This window comes from Actinia tenebrosa, unplaced genomic scaffold (assembly GCF_029948245.1).
Source record: "Actinia tenebrosa isolate PJP-AT-01 unplaced genomic scaffold, QUT_ActTen_1.0 PGA_scaffold10__47_contigs__length_13832649, whole genome shotgun sequence".
Classification (NCBI taxonomy): Eukaryota; Metazoa; Cnidaria; class Anthozoa; order Actiniaria; family Actiniidae; genus Actinia; species Actinia tenebrosa.
This window is the reverse complement of record NW_028292570.1, coordinates 12,823,886-12,845,800: the sequence shown is the minus strand read 5'-3', so window position 1 is coordinate 12,845,800 and position 21,915 is coordinate 12,823,886. Positions and strand designations below refer to the sequence as shown.

The window sequence follows — 21,915 nt, the reverse complement described above, 5'->3', positions numbered from 1 at the left end:
AGTCGTGGAATGTTTAAATAATTATTAAGTATATAATAAGTACATCATTATTCTGATCTCAAATTTCAATTGTCGGTCAACGGACCACGAGGAGCGATTTGTAAGAGCAAGTATATGGCTAGACAAGGTCAGTAAAATCTTATACAAATTACTTTGTAATCACACACATATATGATTTATTATTGATTGTACATTTTTGGATGATTTAGACACACCATATATACCACTGTTCACTGTAAATCATGCCTGATTAGAGATAACACCATAGCGATTGTAACCTTAAGTAATTCATGTATTCTTTTATGTTTGTTATAGTTTTACGATCAAATTAAGAACTATTAAAGATTGTCAGAGATCCGTATAAAACCCTAGCCATGGTTACGCCGGTAGCTACAATCTGGTTACAAGGACTTTACAACTTTCAGTAAGCACTGACTCACAACGTACGGGACGGGAGCCAAACAACATCCAACATAAAAACACCCTAAACCACCTCTGATCTCTTCAATAAAACGTCATGGCCAAGCTAAAGGAGTCAACCGAGTGTAGATGTACTTGTGGACAGTGCTGTTGTAAGAGTTCTATGGAGAAAGTCATGAAGTTAAGTGAGCAATCAACAGTACGAGCCAATGGTGGAGACCATGTTGAACGACGTCCTTTTGCCATCGCATGTGAATGGGACCGAAAACAGACCCAACAATTTAGTGATGATGGCACTAATACCTTTTTCTGGTAGGTTAAAGTGGTGTTATTGAGCTTGAACTAAAGAAAACTGATATGTGAAGGAATAACCCTCACCAGCTTCGTGCTTAACGTCTGGGTTAATAAGTGTAAACCATTTGTTTATATTAATATTTATTATAACTTGGATTTAAATAAGCTCATAAACGCTTCTCATTGAACTTTTATATCGCCTATCAATGACAGTCTTAAGCCAGTTAATAAGGTATAGATTTTTCTGTATATTTGAGTCAAATAATTAACACGAGCTCTTTCTATCTTTGAGTCGAATAACATGGACTCTTTCTACTTGGTGTTGTATTAAAAGCACCTGAAGCATGAAAACAATAGGCAAGGATAATGAAGTTGTAGCTAAACAATAAAAGGAATCATTAAAATATCAATGAATAAATCAGGAGCTGATTATAATCACTTACTATAATATGTTTTTGATTTAAGTGGAAATTAGTATAATCTGAGACTTGAATGTAGAGTTTAGTGCACTGTGATTGGTCAAGCAACCAGTGATTATGAGACAATATTCTGATCACTGCTTGAGCCGTGATTATGAGGTTACCCAATGTTTGCTACAGTGGAAGTAATACAAAAACGTTTTTTTATCTTGAAATTTTGTCTTTATTCTGGTTTAGAGTTTCACAACGTCTACTGTCATCTGTGTGTTGCAACTTATGGTGCGCTACAGACTTTTCTATCTTACATTCAAGACTGAGAGCACATTCCCTATTTGGACCAATTTTAGGAATAAGAAAAAAGTTGTTTTCTGACAGCCTTTGTTTGATTTTATCTGCAGGCAAGCACATACCATCACAGTCCTTGTTGGAATGTTTGCTGTGCTTGTATATGTTGCATTGTTTGAGTTAACGCCGATGGATAGTCAATATAATACTAAAAGGTATTCTATAATGTTCACAATTACATTTAACAGAAATTAAAGTAATGCTACCACTTGCCTTTCTAAACACCACGCATTAGGTCACTGAGGATCAAACTATGAACCTCTTGCTTAGCAGGCAGCACACTAACCAACCAGGCCACACTTGCTCCTTAAAACAAGTGTGTGAGGTCACTGAGGATCAAACTATGAACCTCTTGCTTAGCAAGCAGTACACTAACCAACCAGGCCATACTTGCTCCTTAAAACAAGTGTGTGAGGTCACTGAGGATCAAACTATGGACCTCTTGCTTAGTAAGCAGTACACTTACCAATCAATCCATACTTTTTTCTTTTAGTGTTTGTTATTTAACTATAAAATTTGTTTCCATTTGTACAGAGGATTGTTCGCTTGTGTAATGGTGTTCTTGTTGTTTGGTGTCACTCAGATCAGAGAGGGATCATTCAAGCGTCCACACCCTGGTAATGATTGACCAATGACTAACATCTCTCTAGTATGGCAAGCCAAACAGGACAAAAGTATTGTGAGATCAAAATCACATGTTGAGAATAATGCATCACTGTACGAGATTAAAAAATTGCTATTGCTATATGGGAATAAAAAATTGAAACAATCCATTCAGCGATGTCGCTTGAAGATGAAAACAACTCTGTCAAATCTTCAGAAGTCAACCCATGCAGTCGCCATCTTGCTTCATGCTCTAATTGATGACTTTTCAATCGATATTTTGTGACTGCTAATTGATATTCTTGTTTTAGTGATTTTCTGAACTCACATAGTGATTTTGTTTCTGATTCTGGTATAATGATTATTGATTCTCGTATGTTGCCTTTGCAAACTCGTATCCTGATTTCAATTCTCGCATAGGAATTTTGTATTTTCGTACAGTGATGCATTATTCTCAACATGTGATTTTGATCTCACCATACTTTTGTCGTGTTTAGCTTGCCATACTCTAGAGTACCATGACGCCACAAAAATATTTTTAAAGAACTTTTGGGTTTTTTGACATTACTGTATCTGAAACTGCTTGTAAAATATGATATACTGTGAAATTTCAGAATGATAGAATGTGAAAAGCCAAAAGGAAATAAAAAAATACATGTATCTTCATACATTATCTTTTATTTGGTACTGAATTTAACAAGATTGGATCCAGTGCAAGATGAGAGAAAATGTATGAGGATTTTTTGAACTTTAATGCCCAATATCTCCATTTTTACTTATCGCAACACCCTTAACCCAGAATGTAGGCAATGTTGTGTTCTCTTCAAATATGAAGCTAAATTTTGAATTTGATGACATCACACTTCGGTAATATAATATGTCATAATGTGAATGCCATGAAATCGATTAATAAATAATATAATGAAAAAGTTTAGAATATGTGCACTGCATATCGAGGGAATTTATAATAATAAAAGCAGCCAAGGATGGTACTAAAACTATGAAATCCTAGAATAAATTTCTAGGACATAAATTAAAATGACTAACGAACTCCAACAAATTGATGCATATTTTTATGTTTTCTTTTTGTGTAGCATTTTGGAGACTGATGCTGTGTTTGAGCGTGTTGTACGAGTTGGCATTGATTTTCATCTTATTCCAGGTACTGTTCTATAATAATCATTATAACATAGCTACGATATAATACACACTCTGATTGGTTAATAATTAATTAGCATACATTCAAAAGTCAATGGTACATCAGATTACTTGATTGAGTAGCAAGCTATGTAACATTTGAAGATTTACTTATAAAAAAAATTATTAAAAAAAGTTTTTTTTACAAAGATCTTTGATCCATTGAAAAGTTCATTGCTATATTAATCAAATTTCAGTAGTCATTTGAAATTGAAATTACAGAGATTCTTCTGTGTTCTGTGTTCAGCCAATTGAGGACTTAAAAGCCACGTTTTTGCTTATAAACTCTGTAATTTTGTTCATTCTCTGACCCCCCTCCACTCCAGATTTTCCACTTCCCTCCATGGGTGGGGTATGGATGTTTTTTGTAACTACACAGTACATTCTTTTGGTAATTATCATTGATATTGTATTTTGTTTCAAGACTTTAGATGATGCTCGACAGTTGTTAAAATATTTTGACAAAAGTCTTGGAGAACCATTACCAGAGACATTGTACTGCGATGATTGTTCACTCTATACTCCTGGCCATCCAGATGGTCCATTTCATAACTTCATGGTAATTAATCATTATCAGGACACTATTTCGCTTGGATTCACATCATGTACAGAACGCATTGTGACATCCAGGGCTGTTTTCAAAGCCATTCATCAACATGCACCACTCATCTTTTGTAGTGATCCTTTGTTACTTAATTGTGCACATTGGATGAGAATGCACCAATTTTTGAAAGTCCAAATAATTGAAGTATTTGAGGATAATATGACTCAATTATGATTATGAAAACCAGATTAGTGAAAATTTTAGCCTGGGAGCCACTTGCTATTGAGATATTTTGGGCCAAAAGCGAAAAGAACAATAGGGTTGAGTAAATGACATAACTTACTCACAATTTATATGCTGCATAAAATTGATAATTTTCCCCCGCCACTTTTGACTGTGAAGGAAACATGTTGCTTGGCTACTATCTGGGCCATATAGATAAGTTTAAACAAGTCATTTTCAATTTTCATTGATTTTCATCCCCTTTAACTGCAATTCATTTTGGAGCTATAAAATGCTTGTCATTCGTTGATTGATATTTAATTGGTTTTGGTTTTTGTTCAGGAAAAATGTGACTTTTTTGTGTTCTGCCACTTGATTGGATGGTGGGCCAAGGTACGTACTGTACGCTGCTTAATTTACAGTCAAACTACCTCAAGCGTGAACACGTAGAGGTCATTAATGACTTTATTTTTGGATTCTTGATTTCATTGTTTGATTCGAACATTCATTATTGAAAACGAATCTTCAAAGCCTGGCATATACAAAAGCCAAGCATATATGCAACTGAAATGCAAAAACAACTTTTTGTGCAAGGAATATGTAATATTAATGACTTACCTTCTGTTTGTGCTATAAACAAGAACCTACAAGCCAAGTTAATCGAATTTTCAAATTATTATCATCTTTTGAATATTGAAGATTCGGCATTCTGATTGGTCGGGAGCAAGTGCTTTATGAGAGCACACAGCATGCACAGGCCCTTTGCATTTTATAAAAGAAATAAAAAGCTTGCTTGCTGTGCTGTAAAAAGCACTGGGGGATTGGCAAAACATTTGAGAAGTGTCGAGAAGCACTCCACTATGCGTCATGCTTCTCCTAAACACTTCTCTCTTGTTCTGCCAACCCCCGCATGCTTTATAACTGCACACAGCACGTGCACGCGTTTTCTATTTCATTCAAAAGGTAATTTTGACATACTTTTTTCTGAATGAGTATTAGACTTGTGTTCATTATGTACGTATATAAAACTATTCTAAATGATATTGGCTAGAGATCAGGAATGCTGAAGAAGTTAACTACGATAATAATACTTGAAGGAAAAATATTTAAAAAAAGTATTCAAATATTAATAAATAATTTTCAAAATTCTTGCTTGATGTAACGTGTTTGCTATTCTTCTGCAGGCGCTGATGATCCGGGATTGGTGGTTGTGTACTGTAATTAGTGTTTTATTTGAGATTCTTGAATATACGCTGGAACATCAACTGCCGAATTTCTGTGAGTGCTGGTGGGACCATGTGAGTTGAACACCTCTAATGAAATTTAACTACACTACAGATATGTTTATATTCTGTCATACTCAAAACATAAACCATATTGGGAAGCATGGGTGGCGTAGCGCTGAGAGCACTCACCTCTCACCAATGGGACCCAGCTAGTTTGAGTCCTGCTAAGCTCGGTGTCATATGTGAGTAGAGTTGTTTGTTGGTTCTCTCCTGTGCTTCGAGGGTTTTCCGGATTCTCTAGCTTTCCTCCCTCCACAAAAATCAACTTCTAAAACTTCGAAATAATAAGAAGCAATTATTGTCATCACCATCATTATCACTATTTTCACAATCCTCGTCACCATTTTCACTATCAATCTAATCATAAAATCACAATCATCATGACCATCATCATCATCACCATAACCATCATCATGACCATCATCATCATCACCATCATCATGACCATCATCATCATCATCATCATCATCCTCATCCTCATCCTCATCCTCATCCTCATCCTCATCCTCATCCTCATCCTCATCCTCATCCTCATCCTCATCCTCATCCTCAACAACAACAGCAGCAGCAGCAACAACAACAACAACCTCCCACACTCAACAGACTGACGCTCTTACCCATATACACAACATTCATAATTCAGAGATTAATAGAAAAAATAAGGTCTTTTTACCAGAAAATGTCATTGCAATTATTTGAGAAATTACGTCATGAAAAGTTTTTCCAGAAAATTTTGTAAAATTTGACTGAATACCAAAAGAAGAAGATATGAAAGATCGAAAATAGAGAGTTTTGTACGTTACTTGTTGCTGCTAATTTGCATAAAAGTTAAAAATTACAGTGCTTATAAGCCTTTACACAATATTTTCAGAATTGATTCTTTAAATAGTGAATAGTTGATGGTGAAAATAATTCGTCACTTGAATGTCGGGTCTTTGAGATACAAAGGTTTATATTTCCAATATGTTAATGACTATGACGTAACATATGCAGTTATAAAAGTTGTGTATGTATTGAGCTAATGAGGTGGTGATATGAAATGAAAGGTTTTTTTATATTTGTTCATATTTGTAGTGGATAATGGACGTGTTGATATGTAATGGTTTTGGAACATACCTTGGGATGAAGACTTGTGACTACCTGGCTATCAAGGTAATGAATCTGTATTGTTACTAATAAAGGTTCAACTCTGGGTTCAACTCATAAATTCCAAGTTGATCTGTCGTCAATTCTTTAGGCAAGCCTCTGGCTCTGTAGATTTAGCATTAATCACTCCCTACATTTGTCGTAAAATAATTTCACATTACAGGTCTACAATACCTTTTATTTCTTCCTATTTCTCTTTCATTCACACATACTTCCCATTATTTTAATCCCATATTGAGGCTTCACACTGACCTCGTACTGTCATTTATTGCAGTCGTTTCATTGGAGTGGGTTGTACAATATCCCCACATACAGGTAAGCTGGTTATGTTATGATTGAGTGTTGAAACGAGGTGTTCATCAGTCCAGAACGTTAGGAATAGTGGGAGAAATTATAAAGAACCACAATTGATCCTCCATCTAATTTCCTTGTCATCATCATTATCATCATCACCATCAACAACTCAATCACCATCATTATTATTATCACCATCATCATTACCATCTCCATCATCACCATTATCATCAGCACCATCATCATCATCACCATCATTATCATCATTTTGTTCTATGCAATATTATGATCATTATCTTCATCATCAGCATCACCATTATCATCATCGTTATCGTCATCATCATCATCATCAACATTATCATCATCAGCATCATCAGTACCATCATCTTCATCATCATCACCATCAGTATCATCATTCAATCATTATAATAATACAACCAATGTTTTTAGTGGGAATTAAAGAGAGTAGCAGAACAGTTCACCCCATATTCATTTACAGCCTATGACTGAGGTGCTACAAGGAATCTAAAGCGCTGGTTAGCTGTCTGTGGTATTGGCGCTGTGGTTTGTACTCAATTGATTCATCTTTGTTAGTTATTCATGCATAACATGGTTGTCATGGTTTCCTGTGTGGGTTGATCATCACACACACACATGATAACCTAGGTATTGCCACTGTGGTGTGTACTCAATTGATTCATCTTTATTAGTTATTATTCATGCATAGTCGAAGTCAAAGCAATGAATGGGTGATTACTATGTTAACCAAGGGTTCTGGTCATGGAAACTTGTAACCATGGAAATCAAAGAAACGTTACTATAGAAACACGTTACTATATATGGGAAAATGTTACTATGAAAACATGTTACTTTGGCAACATGTTACTATGGAAACATGTTACCATAGAAACATGTTACTATGGAAACATGTTACTATGGAAACATGTTACTATGGTAACATGTTACAATGGAAACATGTTACTATAGAAACATGTTACTTTGGAAACACATTACAATGGAAACAGGTAACAATAACTACAACTAACTTGTGGTTGTTACTACAGGAAAAAAATTGTGATATGATTTTCATGACAAGACAATACTGTAATTAACACTATGGTCACAATGGTGGTAAGTGGTAAATGCTCTTTCCGATGGAAGGTTTATCGTTGTGATAGCCTTTAACAGTACCTGACGGCAGAGTTATCACTATTTTACATGAAGTTCATTCTGTGGATTCCTCCGCCCAACATCTTGATGTGAACATGTGTTGTCATTCTATTGTTTTGTGGCTCGGTCGCTTTGAATGAAACCTACCAGTACATGTATGACAAGTAAGTAACCTGTGCCGCATATAATTAACTGTATTATTAACCTATTATACTATTCTATTCTTACTAGAATACAAACACTATAAGTGTGCAACATAGTGGTGAGTATCCCCGTCTGTCATGCGGGAGACTGGGGTACTATTTCCCGCCGGGGAGGGGATTTCATTTTTGTATCCCCGATTAGTAGGGCACTTGTGCCCGGCTAGAAGAAATAGAGACATTAATAAAGTTATTATTATTATTATATTATAAATACCACTAAATACTGCTAAATTATGATAATCCTATTTTTTCTATTGTTTAATTAGCACTATTTACTACTAAATAGTGTAAAGTGTTGCACACTTTTAGTGTTTGTACTCTAATCTATAAAGATTTACAATAACTTAAAACAATATCGCACGCTGATTGAATATGGCATTGTTGATTGTAAACGGCTGTGATATTATCATAGTATGATGGTGATGATAATAGTGATGCCTATGGTGATGATGATGATGATGATGATGATGATGATGATGTGGATATGATGGTGATGGTGGTGATGATGATGGTGATGATGATTGTGGTGGTGTTGGTGATGATGAATGTGATGATGAGACTGATGATGAAGATGATGATAATGATATTGATGATGATGGTGATGCCAATGTTTGATGGTGATAATGATGGTGATGGTGATGATGATATTATAAATAGTGACGGGGATGTTAATCATGGTGATAGTGAAAATAGTGATAAAGATGACAATATATATCATCATTTATTTATTCCACCAGTAAAGGTATGGAAGATGACATGTTAACTCTAGAAGGCATGAGTGATCATATGCCCAGGATAGGTGGTTACAGTGGAGTCAGAATACGAGAGTTTGACGACGGGAATGTCAACCCTGAGCCTGTAAAAAGAGACGACGAGGAAACAGACAACTTGTGGGAGGAGTTTCTGTCACCAAATAAACTTGTAAGTTGAATCACAAACAAACTAAATGACTATTGAAAATTCACAGTGCATTCTGATTGGCTACGCTACTTTTATATAAAGTTTTTAGTAATGGGCAATAGGTGAGATAAGTCTCAGTTGAGTATGTAACTCAGAGGAATCGTGTGGTTCTAGAATATAACCATTTAGTATAAATACACAGGTGACTATTGAAAATCTCGCACGTTAATTGGTCGAGAAACTCAGATTATCACACAATAATCGCCTCCAGAGATAATCCAAAATGGCGGCCAGCTGCTTTGTTGCTGTTACCTAATTTTAAATATGTCTTTTATCTTCTTTCTTTTCTGTTTTTAAAGAATCACCTGTATATTTATACTAAAACAATAATTATTATTCACCTCAGGCTCAGTGAATATCGGGAATAATAACCTCAACTTCGTTTCGGTTATTATTCCCCAATATTCAGTTCGCCTCGAAAAATTGAAATTCCAGAGAAGTGGGTGTACCTTTTTTAAAAGTTCCTCCATTGTTAGGTATGCAAATTTTCTTGAACGATACATTCTCAATTCTACATAGAAGTGAGGCTATAGGGTACAGTCCGCTATAAATTTTGAGAGAAATTATGTGAAATATATGGACTTTGCTTTATATTTCTAAAGCTATTTTCTAGAAGAATTTTGCTTTGCTGCTCATAAAAACGATGGCTGAACATTTTACATTTAAAAATAAATTTTAGAAATCCTTGTCTGGTGTGAGTAATTTGGAGGATATCACCTGCCTGGAAATGCAAGTAAATACTAATGAACAGAGCCTGGGAAATTTTGGTAAGAATATTTCTCAAGTTGTATCTGATTTATGTTAATTAAACCGCCACCCGGTTAGCTCAGTTGGTAAGAGCGTTGGTCTGTTGTGCGGGAGGTTGTGGTTCAAGCCTCAGATGGACCTACACTCAGGGTCTTAAGATAACTGAGGAGAAGGTGCTGCCTTTGCAATATTATCTGCAAATAATTAGACCTTCCAGTCTTCTCCAACAAGGACTTAAAACCGTGGCCCTGTCTCCCACCCCTTCCTAACCTGCTGTAAAAAAGGGGAATACATATATGTTATTTACCAGCCAGGAGGTCCGGATAGGGAAAAACTGTGCCCGAGGTCTTGAATATACGAACTGAGGCGGTTAGGCCGAGGTCCATTTTCAAGACCTAGGGCACAGTTTTTCCCTATCAGGACCGACTATAGGACGGTAAATATTTATTATTTTTTTCCCCGTATTGTTTTTACTTGTTTTTGTGATCGTTTTGTGTTGTCGTTTAGCAGCCAAGGATACCGGACCGCGCGCGCGGGCAGATACTGACAAAATACCGCCCGCTCAAACAGCCAATCAGAACGCATGATTTCTTAGGATACCGGACTTAAATTATTTTAAGGCCCCTGCATGAAGTTGGGAATAACATGCACATTCTAATGAGTGCTCATCGTAAGCTCTTGAAGTTGTTCCAGGGTTTGATGCAAAGCAAAAACAATTTTTTAGTCACTTGACTAAGATACATTGGTTTGTGGCTGATAATTTCAACTATTTTTTTTTTCGCTGATTCCAGGTGCAATGCTACCAAATCTTGTTCAACTTAAATTATCAAACAGTGTAATATCCACAGTCAGGTAAGGTTTAAGCATCTGAAGTTTAGCTTTAAAGTGCTTATAAGCCTTACACAATATTTTCAGAATTGATTCTTTAAATAGTGAATAGTTGATGGTGAAAATAATTCGTCACTTGAATGTCGGGTCTTTGAGATACAAAGGTTTATATTTCCAATATGTTAATGACTATGACGTAAAATATAAGGGATTTGAGTTATTTTGTGGCAACTTTTAATATTGAATGCCGGACATTTTTTGAAAACAAATTTGTAAGAGCCTTTACGTGAGTTACGAGTAAAAGGGTGATGCTTTTAAAATACTGTATTCCAGAACGAGTGCAGTGTCGTATATTAAATGATCCCTTATGTTACGTCATAGTCATTAACATATTGGGAATATAAACCTTCATATCTCAAAGACCCGACATTCAAATGACGAACTATTTTCACAACCAACTATTCACTATCTAAAGAATCAATTCTGAAAATATTGTGTAAAGGCTTATAAGCACTTTAAGGTTTTATAGATTTATGATTTTAAAGGAAAGTACTGTTGGTGGCAGTGAGAGTACTCCCCTTTCGTCACGGCAATTTGTGTTTGATTCCCAGACTTAGCCGTGTCGTATGTGAGTACAGGGCTCGAAATAGCGTCCTGTCAGTGGACGAATGATAGGCCAAATTTCAAGTTTTGCAGGTGAAAATAAGGATGCACTGCCAAATGAATAATACAATGGCATGCAAAATTTACTGGAATGACCTCCTTTTACCATGCTCCTTTACTATGGCAGGCTGCAATTTTTTTCTATTTTGAGCTCTAGAGTAGAGTTGCTCGTTGGTTCTCTCCTGTGCTTCAAGGGTTCCCCCAAATCCCCATCACCCCCTCCCCCCTCCCCCAGGTTCTTCAGTTTTTTCTTCCTTCGTAAGAACCAACTTCTAAATTCCAATTGGAATCCTGAAGTGGAAGAAGGGCCACTCTGTGGAATCCATGGTTGCATCCCAATTCCTTTAATCCCATTTAAAAATTTCTCTTATGTCATTCCCATTTATTCCCATTTCCCCCATATATTCACATTTGTTCTCCACGTCATTGTTATCATTAAAATATAGAGACTTGGGGACTTCTTTGGGTAACCTGAAGATTTTGTGGATGTTGCAGTGTGGACTGACTGACTTGGACGGTATTAGCTCTCTTTCATCTCTTGTGGTATGTGTCATTAATGATAATGATGATAATGATAATGATAATCATTTTGATGATAATGGTGGTGGTGGTGTTGGTCGTGGTGATGTTGATGTTGATGTTGATGATGATGGAGGTGGTGTTGATCGTGGTGATGATGATGATGATGACAATGAGGATGATGATGGTGGCGTTGGTCATGGTGTTTATGATGATGATGATGATGTTGGTGTTGTTATGTCATCGGATCTAGAGTGAGCATGCGCTCTCCTTTACAGAACACTCGAGAAGTGCATGATGAGAAGCACTCCGCTACCTGTTGTGCTTCTCCTAACATTTCTCTCGTGTTCTGCTAACCTCCTCGTGCTTTATGACTGCACACAGCATGTGGGCACGTTTTCTATTTTTTTAATACATATAAAGCTTGTTGTATCATGTGACATGTTTTAAAGTGATTGATTGACAGGAGTTCAGCTTGTTGTATCATGTGACATGTTTTAATGTGATTGATTGACAGGAGTCCAGCTTGTTGTATCATGTGACATGTCTTAATGTGATTGATTGACAGGAGTCCAGCTTGTTGTATCATGTGACATGTTTTAATGTGATTGATTGACAGGAGTATCATGTGACATGTCTTAATGTGATTGATTGACAGGAGTCCAGCTTGTTGTATCATGTGACATGTCTTAATGTGATTGATTGACAGGAGTATCATGTGACATGTCTTAATGTGATTGATTGACAGGAGTATCATGTGACATGTCTTAATGTGATTGATTGACAGGAGTCCAGCTTGTTGTATCATGTGACATGTTTTAATGTGATTGATTGACAGGAGTCCAGCTTGTTGTATCATGTGACATGTCTTAATGTGATTGATTGACAGGAGTCCAGCTTGTTGTATCATGTGATATGTTTAAATGTGACTGATTGACAGGAGTTATTTGTAGCATTTAACAACATCAGTGACGTTAGCCCAGTCAGTATGTTGGATAACCTAGAGGTCTTGGACTTGGAAGGAAACCTGATTGACGACCTGTCCCAAGTAGAGTTTCTTTCACTGTGCTCGTCACTCAAGAGTCTTAATCTTGAGGGAAACCCTGTTTGTGTTGCACCACATGCTAACTCTTCTGCCGAGGTAAGAATACATGTTTAATATACCTTCAATGATTATTATTAGAAACCTGCATGAATAACAATAATAATAATAATAATAATAATAGTAATAATAATAATTATTATTATTATTATTATACAGCTTCTCATTAATCCCATACAGGTAACTGTCCAATTATTTTCTTAATTGGACAGGTCTTGTTGATGTGGGATTAATTAGGCAGCTATGTAATTAATAGGTAATGGGATTTCATGCTCTCCAATCAAGAAATAATTAGACTTGAAAAATTCCTCTGACTTCCAAATTGGACTCGGCCTATGGCCTCATCCAATTTTGTCAGTTCTCAGAATTGTCCTCGTCCAATTATTTCTTAATTGGACAGCATGGAGTCCTATTACATATACTAATAATAATAGTAATAATAATAATAATAATAATAATAACAATAATAATCTTTCATCAGGGAGCCCACTCACGATAGGTGATTTTCATTGAGGCCCTGAGAAAACACACACACAGAAAAAGAACATAAAAAGGCATATATATATATAAATATAAAGTATAATTCTATAGAGCATAAAAGTCAGACCCAGTTTTAGCGTCGAACTCCACATGCAAACGAACAGACCTGTTGTTGTTCAATGACTTACTGATATGACAGCCATCTTGAATTATGGGATACCAAGTGGGCAAAAACGTAGAAAACTCATAAAGCATAAAGCAGCAGGGTTAGATTTTCAAATAATTTGAAGTCTTGGTGTTTCGAATTTTGTTCAAATACCAGCAAATTCAATAATAGATGTGCTTCCTATTTAAAAGCAAAACGTTACAGAGTGCACGCACTTAACCCGTTAATAATATTTAGTACTAATTAGTAGTAATTCATACAGAATCCTTTGTTTCCTATTGTTTGATTATCACTATTTAGTACTAAAAATTAGTATTTGTTTCACGGATTTAGTGCAAGCACTCTATAAAAAGGCATTAAATGCCTAGCAATATAGATTGAAGTGAATTGCTGAGAAAATTCTGGTTAAAGTTGAATGTAAATATAGGCAATTGTGTATCAGATTTACAGACTGTTAATGATAATTTAACAATAATAATTTATTACACTCATATTGCACAATTATCAATGGAGAATTTTCAATTGCCCATAAGAGAAAATCTACAGCACCAGGTATTCCCAGGCAGTCACCCATCCAAGTACTAACCTGGCCCTACTGGGCTTCACTTCTACCTGGTAACAATAGACCCCTTTCGAATTCCAAATTACCACTGTGTTTCTTGATTATAGACTCATTTGCACAGGGTTAGCCTCGAGTTTGTGCAGAATACACACATGTTCCAGTCAAGGTCTGTCAAGTTTCAAAAAGTTTGTATTGTTGAAGTTGCGCATCCTTTTCTGTTGGTATTTGTGAACATTTAAACACTGATACGAGGCTAACCCTGTGTAAATGAGTCTGTAATCAAGAAACACAGCGGTAATTTAGAATTCGAAACTGGTCTATTTCTTGACTTCTACAGTGTACCTAGTAATAAATATCTGTTGTGCTTACCTCATCAATTATTAGTAATTTGATCATAATAATTATTAGGAAATGGCAGGCTATGAATACCGTAAGTCCATCCATCAAGCGGTACCAAGGTTGAAGATACTGGATGATGAACAGTTCTTAGTGGAGAAGGTTGGTGGGAAGGACGTTTTGAGAGACATGCCAGAATCTGCTAAGAGTGCAAGGGTACCTAATCACTTGAAGGAGGAATGGCAGCTGATTAGTAATGCTCTCAAAACAGTAGAGAATGAGCAGGAGGAAACAGGTATATCATCATCATCATCATCACCACCATGATCATCACCATCACCATCTTCATTATCATCCTCACCACCATCATCATCATTCACCATGATCATCATCATCATCATCACCATCACCACCATAATCATCATCATCATCACCATCATCATCATCATCACCACCATCATCATCATCATCACCATCATCATCATCACCATCATCATCATCATCACCATCTTCATTATCATCCTCACCACCATCATCATCATTCACCATCATTATCATCACTTTCACCATCATCACTATCATCATCTTCAACCTCACTATCATCATCAACATCATAATAATCACCATCACCATCACCACCATTATTTTCATCATCATCATCCATCAGTATCATTACACCACTATTTTAATGGTGCTGCTTCTGCTGATATGATGAAGTATCAACTTGCTCATCAGAACCATCCAAACCAGTAGCAGCAGCAAGGCCAGCATCAGCCAGGAAAAATAACAGACCCAAAACAGCCATGTCCAGGCAGAGACCATCATCAGCCATGAGGCAACGTCCAGGAAGCTCTATTGGACAGCGTCCAGGTTCATCTTTAGGTTCTTCTGGTAATAGTTCTGAGCTGTCTGGTATATTTCAGGGAGACGACAGCAGTGATCTTACCCATGGTAGGATTTGATTTACATTTTAGAATATTAAGTACTGTACTTAAAAGGTACCAAAGTGTGATGTCATGAAATTCTGGATTTTGCAATTCCATGTTCAGATGTTCATGTTAGAAGAGAACAACCACATTGCCTTATACATTTCTTCAATGCATGTCAAAAAATGTCCTGAAAATATTGCTCCAAGATTATCAGAAGTACTTACTAGTATTACACTTTTGGCTTTTGCACCACACAGTCTCTTTTTTATGATTGTTTTCTTGTTTAGGTTCTGGTGAGGTAATCTGTGGAAATATCTCAAAAGCCCTTAAGGCAAGAAGAAAGGTTAGTACCTGTCATATATGTCTGACTCACTGACTGACCAATTCACTGACTGACTTACTGACTGACTGACTGACTGACTGACTGACTGACTGTATGACTGACTGTATGACTGACTGAATGACTGACTGAATGACTGACTGACTGACTGTATGACTGACTGAATGACCGACTGACTGACTGACTGACCGACTGACCAATCCACTGATTGACTGGCTGGCTGGCTGGCTGGCTGGCTGGCTGGCTGGCTGGCTGGCTGGCTGGCTGGCTGGCTGGCTGGCTGGCTGGCTGGCTGGCTGACTGACTGACTGACTGACTGACTGAATGACCGACTGACTGACTGACCGACTGACCAATCCACTGATTGACTGACAGACAGACGGACGGATGGACGGGCTGACTGACTGACTGACGGACCAACTGACGGAATGACTGACTGACCGAACGACCAACCGAACGAACGACCGACCAACTGACTGACCGACTGACTGACTGACCGACTCACTAATTCTGTCTCATTCATTCATTCATTTATATTTCTTATTTTTAACAGAATATCAAAGCTTTTAATTCAGTTATCCCTCCTTTTACCACCAACTCACCAATTCATACTCCTGAAAAAAGCTATGAAGAAGAAAACAACAAACAATTCCCTTCAAAACACAATGTCTTCACGGAGCTGAGGGAATGGAGGCAACAGTTTGCAAAGTGAGTGACAAAACAAGGCAATTTTATTAGTCAATGAATTAATTTTAAAATGAAACTTGTTATTGTCATCTTAAGAATTAATTACATTTTGCACGTGGGGTGGGGAGGGAGGGGGAAAGGGTATGGTTTGTGGGGGGGGGGGAGGGGGTTAGTATAGTAATGCAACCCTAAGCAAGTATGATTTAAAGAAGGGAACGAATTTATGTTTTTTAATCTATATGTCAAATCCATGTTAGCTCAGTTGGTAAGAGCGTTGGTCTGTTGTGCGGGAGGTCGTGGTTCAAGCCTCGAGCGGACCAACACTCAGGGCATTAAAATAACTGAGGAGAAGGTGCTGCCTTTGTAACAATATCTGCAAATGGTTAGACCTTCAAGTCTTCTCAGACAAGGACTTTAAACCGTAGGCCCTGTCTCCTAACCCTTCCTAACCTACAGCAAAATGGGAGACATAAAAGAACTACTGAGGACGTAAAAAGAAACCCTGGCAGTGACCATCCTCAGTGTCTAAACTTCATACTAACCATCTCTCATGCTTGTAAATTGCATAAAAAGCAATCTGTCATTCACAACTCCATGTAAAGCGCCTTTGATTATATCCACATATAAAAGGGCGCTATATAAATCATCATTTTTCATTTCATGTTATATTGTCTATTATATTTCTATTTCTGTAAATTTACTGTTACGTTATATCAGGACTTCAGTTTAACTAACCTTGATAAACTGTTATGTTATATCAGGACTCCAGTTAAACTAACCTTGATAAACTGTTAATATGTTATATCATGACTCCAGTTAAACTAACCTTGATAAACTGTTATGTTATATCAGGACTCCAGTTAAACTAACCTTGATAAACTGGATGTCTCTGTATAAATATTGACTTCAATTATCTCTTCAATAATCTTCTCCTAACACTTCTCTTGTGTTCTACCAATCCCTCTGTGCTTTATAACTGCACACAGCATGTGTGGCATATTCTATTTCTTCAGTATTAGAACTTGATGATGGCTACAGTGAAAGTAAAGTGATAAGTGATATGCCATGTATTCTCAGGCCAGTCCCTGAAATATTATCATCATATTATTCTTTGTTTGTTAAGATTCTTAGAGGAAGATCATAAGTTACCAACAAGTGCTGATACAGAATCTAGCCAATCAGAAGGGTGAATAATGATTACACATTATTATTATTATTATGATGATAATGTTGATGATGATGATAATAGTGATTATAATGTTAATGATTGTGATGATGATGACACTGATGATGATGATGACGGTGAAGATGATAATGAAAGTAAAGATGATGATGAGGATGACAGAGATAATGGTAATGAGATAACGATGATGATGATAGCAATGATGGTGATGATGACCATGATGATGCCAGATGGTGATGATGATAATGATGATGGTGATGATGACGACAATGATGATACTGATGATAAAAACGATAATAACTATAAATAATAATAATTAATGAATGGTTGAATGAAACAACTAAGATGATTAGCCAGAAGAAAATTAATATCTTGAGCATACAAAAATAAAAAACTCAAAAAGAGATGTTGTTTACATTTCAGGGAATCCCCTTTTTCCTCACCAAGAAAAACTGAAGCAGCTGACTCCATTTCCTCGGCATCACCAACCATTCCTCAACCAGAAATGTCACCCTCCCCTCCCCCACCCAATGAACATCATCACAAAAGACCATCTCCTTTGGGGAGATCATTACCTACGGCACCCCTGGTGGGGAGGGATCTCCAACGACCACACACTTCTGGAGAGTTTAGGATAAGAAGGTATTGATCAAGACATTATATACAGTGGTTTTGGTATGAGTGGGAAATTATACGGCAAATGTATAGCGGCCATACTGTACTGTAGCCGTAAATATGCTATGTGATTTGATAAATTACTGAAGGCAATGGGAAGCCATTTTGAATGTTACGGCATGTAGTACCTTGTATGTGCTGTAAGTCAGTACCGTATGTTTCCCACTCATACAATAACCATTCTTATGGAAAGCCATTTCAATGTTATGGCATGTCGTACCATGTACGTGCTGTAAGTCAGTACTGTATGTTTCGCACTCATGCAATAACCATTGTTATGGAAAGCCATTTCAATGTTACGGCATGTCATACCATATACGTGCTGTAAGTCAGTACCATATGTTTCCCACTCATGCAATAACCATTCTTATGGAAAGCCATTTCAATGTTACGGCATGTCATACCATATACGTGCTGTAAGTCAGTACTGTATGTTTCCCACTCATGCAATAACCATTCTTATGGAAAGCCATGTTTCCCTTGGCTGCTTATCAGAGGTTTGACCTTTCTTTATCATGGTCTTCCTGTGGAATACAATTAACTCTACCCCTCCCCCTACAATTCAATACTGACATATACTTGTATTCCCTTGCAAGGTACCGACAAACATCCACAGAAGAAAAAGTAGAACGGTTACTAAAGAATAAGTTGGATTTGGACGTCAATGAAAATCAATCGATATCTACGGTGGTACCCAGGACCCCTCCATCGGCTTCAGCTGTTGTAGAGACTGAGCCGAGGTTGTCTTCAGCTCCTGTCAGAGCTCTCAGGCGTTACAGGTATTGATAGCTAATAAATAATCAATATATAAATATCAGGATTCCTAGGAAGGATGTATTCTGGTCTAGCATGGGTACAAGCAAGTCCATATTAGCCATTCAGAGGTTGAGAAAAAAACTTGATTGAGTTGGCATTGCAGTGTATTGTGGGACTGTTTAGGGTAAACATTTCTCAGATGGCGTCTATTTTGTCCCCTAAACAGTCCCACAATGCAATGCACTGTCAACTTGACCCAGTTCTCCCCTCAACCATGGTGGGGGTAATATGGTGGTGCTGTAGAAGATTGTCATCTTCTATAGAGGGTTTTAACGGCGGCCATGTTTTTTTTGGTAGAGTTTTACCAGACCCACCAAGTACTCAGAGAACGTCTGAAGATTCGCCTCAACCGTCCAGCCAATCACCTGTCACTCAGGTATCCCATGGTTACAGGCCTGGTACAGCTGCCGCTGCTCTACAGAAGCGAAGGCTCAAACCAAACTAGTAATAGGTTTGATTGGTAGGTTAGCAAACAGTATCCCCAGGAGGGAGGGGTCAGGTACTTTTAATACAAACAAGATTGTCCGGTGTATAAAAAACCGGTGTGAAATGTGCAGTACTGTGCAGTGCCCATTCTTTCCAATACACTGTGCTTTCACATAGTAGTTATGTTATTGGACAACAAGCCTAGCAAATTTAACGAGTCATATACCCGGCTACCGGGGAAAGAAGGGGCATAAAATCCCGTTGTGTGTCCGGGATTTGTAAGTTTCATTAATATAACTATAACGAGCGTTTATTTCTAAATCAGGTACTACCTTACGGGATATAAAGTCGGGTCGTGAAAAACCCGGTGTTTGCTCGGTGCTTCCAATATTATCAACTTGGGGCAACGTCATGCAAAATGCCCCTACTTTGCACGAGGGGGAAGGGGAGGGGTTCATTTTGTGTTGGACACGATATAAGATATTCTTAATGTTTGATAAAACTAACTTGTGAAAATGTGTTATTGTTAAGAATCATTAAACCCAACGACAAGCTCTCGCCAGTGTTTCTCTTTAATATACAGCTGCTTCTAATTTCTTTGTTTTGCTTTTTACATTGAATCATCATACACCGTATCAAAATATGGCGACCAATTTGAATAACTATTGTTCTGCACCGACCTGCCACTGACTAGACTGTCATGCATGTGAAAACGCTTTTATGCTTCCATGTAAACACAAGGCTAGTCAGTGACCTAGAGAGTAATTTGAAAACAAATGTTGCGTGACAAGGTGCAGCAATCTTTGCATAAAGTAGAATTTGTTTCTACTTTTGTCAACGATTGCTTCTCCTTTGCACAGTGTAAACCCTCTTGCAACTTGTGTCGCAACGCCGTTGAAAGACAAGTTGCAGAGAAAATTGCTCCGTGTAATCGCGCATTTAAGGCTACAGTACGACAGGATATTTGACTAGATATACTTAACAAAGTAAAGGGTTTGTGCCCAGGGTCGTACCATGAGTGTTGAGTGTATTCAGGCTACAGTACGACAGGATATTTGACTAGATATACTTAACAAAGTGAAGGGTTTGTACCCAGGTCTCGGTATGAGCTTCGGGATCTTTATTCTACTCTCTGTGTTAAACTAAGAGCGCAGAGCGCACAGATTCTAAAAATAGCTTAAAGACTCAGATAAACATTGCATTCTTTTTAACCGCGACGAGGATTATACGAACCGATTTTATTAGTTTTACTTAAAGTTACAATAATAACCCATTTAAACTAAGATCTACTGCGATCGGCTATGAAAATTATCTGCTGAAAGTAAACTATAAGTTTGTTTGTCTGAATTTCGCGTTTGTCTTCGTTGTTGACGTCACGGTTGCGCTGCGCTATTACATGAGCTCTATTTATAATAATTCTATGACAGGTGTCAATCTAATCATTATGATAATATAGTCGAATTATGATTGGCTAAAAGAATAAGCAAATTCCTTAGCACGATATTCTATTGATGAATAATACGAGTGAGTATCATGGAATTAAACATAGCTTAGACTAAAGTTAATATAAGAATATATTGTAAATGTATAGAAAAGGCTACGAGGAATATTTCTATCATAAGATTCTAGAGAATATTCCTAAAATAACTGAGCAAAGGGGTAGAAAGTGTGTAGGGCGTAGCCAGAGGTATAAGTGCTAATGGGAGGAGCTAAGAGGCCTACTTTGGAATTCAATGCATACATTATCTAAGCTTGTGCGTGATGTTAGCCATGCTGAACTCTTATATCGACATTTTTTATCTCTAATTGATCGTTCTTTATCTTGTTTTCCTACGATAAGCAATGGTAATTAGAAAACTGATTGCTTAGTTCGTCTGTAAAAATAATCATTTTCTCTCTCATGACAGTACAATGCGTGTTGAGTGTATTAAGGCTACAGTACGACAGAGTATTTGACTAGATATACTTAACAAAGTAAAGGGTTTGCTCCCAGGTCGCGGTATGAGCTTCGGGATCTTTATTCTACTCTCTGTGTTAAACTAAGAGCGCAGAGCGCACAGATTCTAAAAATAGCTTAAAGACTCAGATAAACATTGCATTCTGTTTAACCGCGACGAGGATTATACGAACCGATTTTATTATTTTTACTTAGAGTTACAATAATAACCCATTTAAACTAAGATCTACTGCGATCGGCTGTGAAAATTACCTGCTGAAAGTAAACTATAAGTTTGTTTGTCTGAATTTCGCGTTTGTCTTCGTTGTTGACGTCACGGTTGCGCTGCGCTATTACATGAGCTCTATTTATAATAATTCTATGACAGGTGTCAATCTAATCATTATGATAATATCG

The 21,915-nt window shown here is 37.0% G+C and overlaps 2 protein-coding genes and 1 long non-coding RNA gene across 6 annotated transcripts; 2 read left to right on the top strand and 1 right to left on the bottom strand.

The window, feature by feature from the left end:
- The first annotated feature begins 10 nt into the window (after nt 1–10).
- On the top strand, nt 11–7,335 carry LOC148913102 (phosphatidylserine synthase 2-like). 2 transcript variants are annotated; one of them, XM_089027034.1, is made up of 11 exons: nt 11–127; nt 316–732; nt 1,532–1,633; nt 2,013–2,095; nt 3,176–3,243; nt 3,703–3,837; nt 4,387–4,437; nt 5,229–5,342; nt 6,405–6,482; nt 6,751–6,791; nt 7,270–7,335. In XM_089027034.1, the coding sequence occupies exons 2-11, from the start codon at nt 518–520 to the stop codon at nt 7,274–7,276; spliced, it is 894 nt and encodes a 297-aa protein (XP_088883160.1). In that variant the 5' UTR covers nt 11–127; nt 316–517; the 3' UTR covers nt 7,277–7,335. The 2 variants fall into 2 exon arrangements, with proteins under 2 accessions (XP_088883160.1, XP_088883159.1); XM_089027033.1 differs by having other exon boundaries at nt 12–127; nt 7,221–7,335.
- Nucleotides 7,254–20,120, top strand: LOC116291765 (leucine-rich repeat-containing protein 56). Of its 3 annotated transcripts, XM_089027025.1 has the most exons (15): nt 7,254–7,334; nt 7,835–8,104; nt 8,881–9,064; nt 9,783–9,870; nt 10,642–10,702; nt 11,788–11,884; nt 12,801–13,001; nt 14,579–14,801; nt 15,242–15,457; nt 15,723–15,778; nt 16,329–16,483; nt 17,586–17,648; nt 18,069–18,287; nt 18,917–19,099; nt 19,434–20,120. In XM_089027025.1, the coding sequence occupies exons 2-15, from the start codon at nt 8,094–8,096 to the stop codon at nt 19,579–19,581; spliced, it is 1,905 nt and encodes a 634-aa protein (XP_088883151.1). In that variant the 5' UTR covers nt 7,254–7,334; nt 7,835–8,093; the 3' UTR covers nt 19,582–20,120. The 3 variants fall into 3 exon arrangements, with proteins under 3 accessions (XP_088883151.1, XP_088883152.1, XP_088883153.1); XM_089027026.1 differs by lacking the exon at nt 7,254–7,334 and having other exon boundaries at nt 7,465–8,202; XM_089027027.1 differs by lacking the exons at nt 7,254–7,334; nt 7,835–8,104; nt 9,783–9,870 and having other exon boundaries at nt 8,927–9,064.
- On the bottom strand, nt 12,387–15,245 carry LOC148913101 (uncharacterized). The gene is made up of 2 exons (XR_016119225.1): nt 15,099–15,245; nt 12,387–15,028 (listed from the first exon to the last, which is right to left on the bottom strand). It is a non-coding gene; the product is annotated as an uncharacterized LOC148913101 (long non-coding RNA).
- Nucleotides 20,121–21,915: the final 1,795 nt, after the last annotated feature.

Coding starts and splice junctions, on each gene's coding strand:
- LOC148913102 (XM_089027033.1), top strand. CDS start 518: ATGGCCAAGCTAAAGGAGTCAACCGAGTGTAGATGTACTTGTGGACAG. Junction 733..1,531: donor GGCACTAATACCTTTTTCTG/GTAGGTTAAAGT, acceptor TTTTATCTGCAG/GCAAGCACATACCATCACAG. Junction 4,438..5,228: donor TGATTGGATGGTGGGCCAAG/GTACGTACTGTA, acceptor ATTCTTCTGCAG/GCGCTGATGATCCGGGATTG.
- LOC116291765 (XM_089027025.1), top strand. Junction 9,065..9,782: donor TTCTGTCACCAAATAAACTT/GTAAGTTGAATC, acceptor AATAAATTTTAG/AAATCCTTGTCTGGTGTGAG. Junction 16,484..17,585: donor TGGAGGCAACAGTTTGCAAA/GTGAGTGACAAA, acceptor TTGTTTGTTAAG/ATTCTTAGAGGAAGATCATA.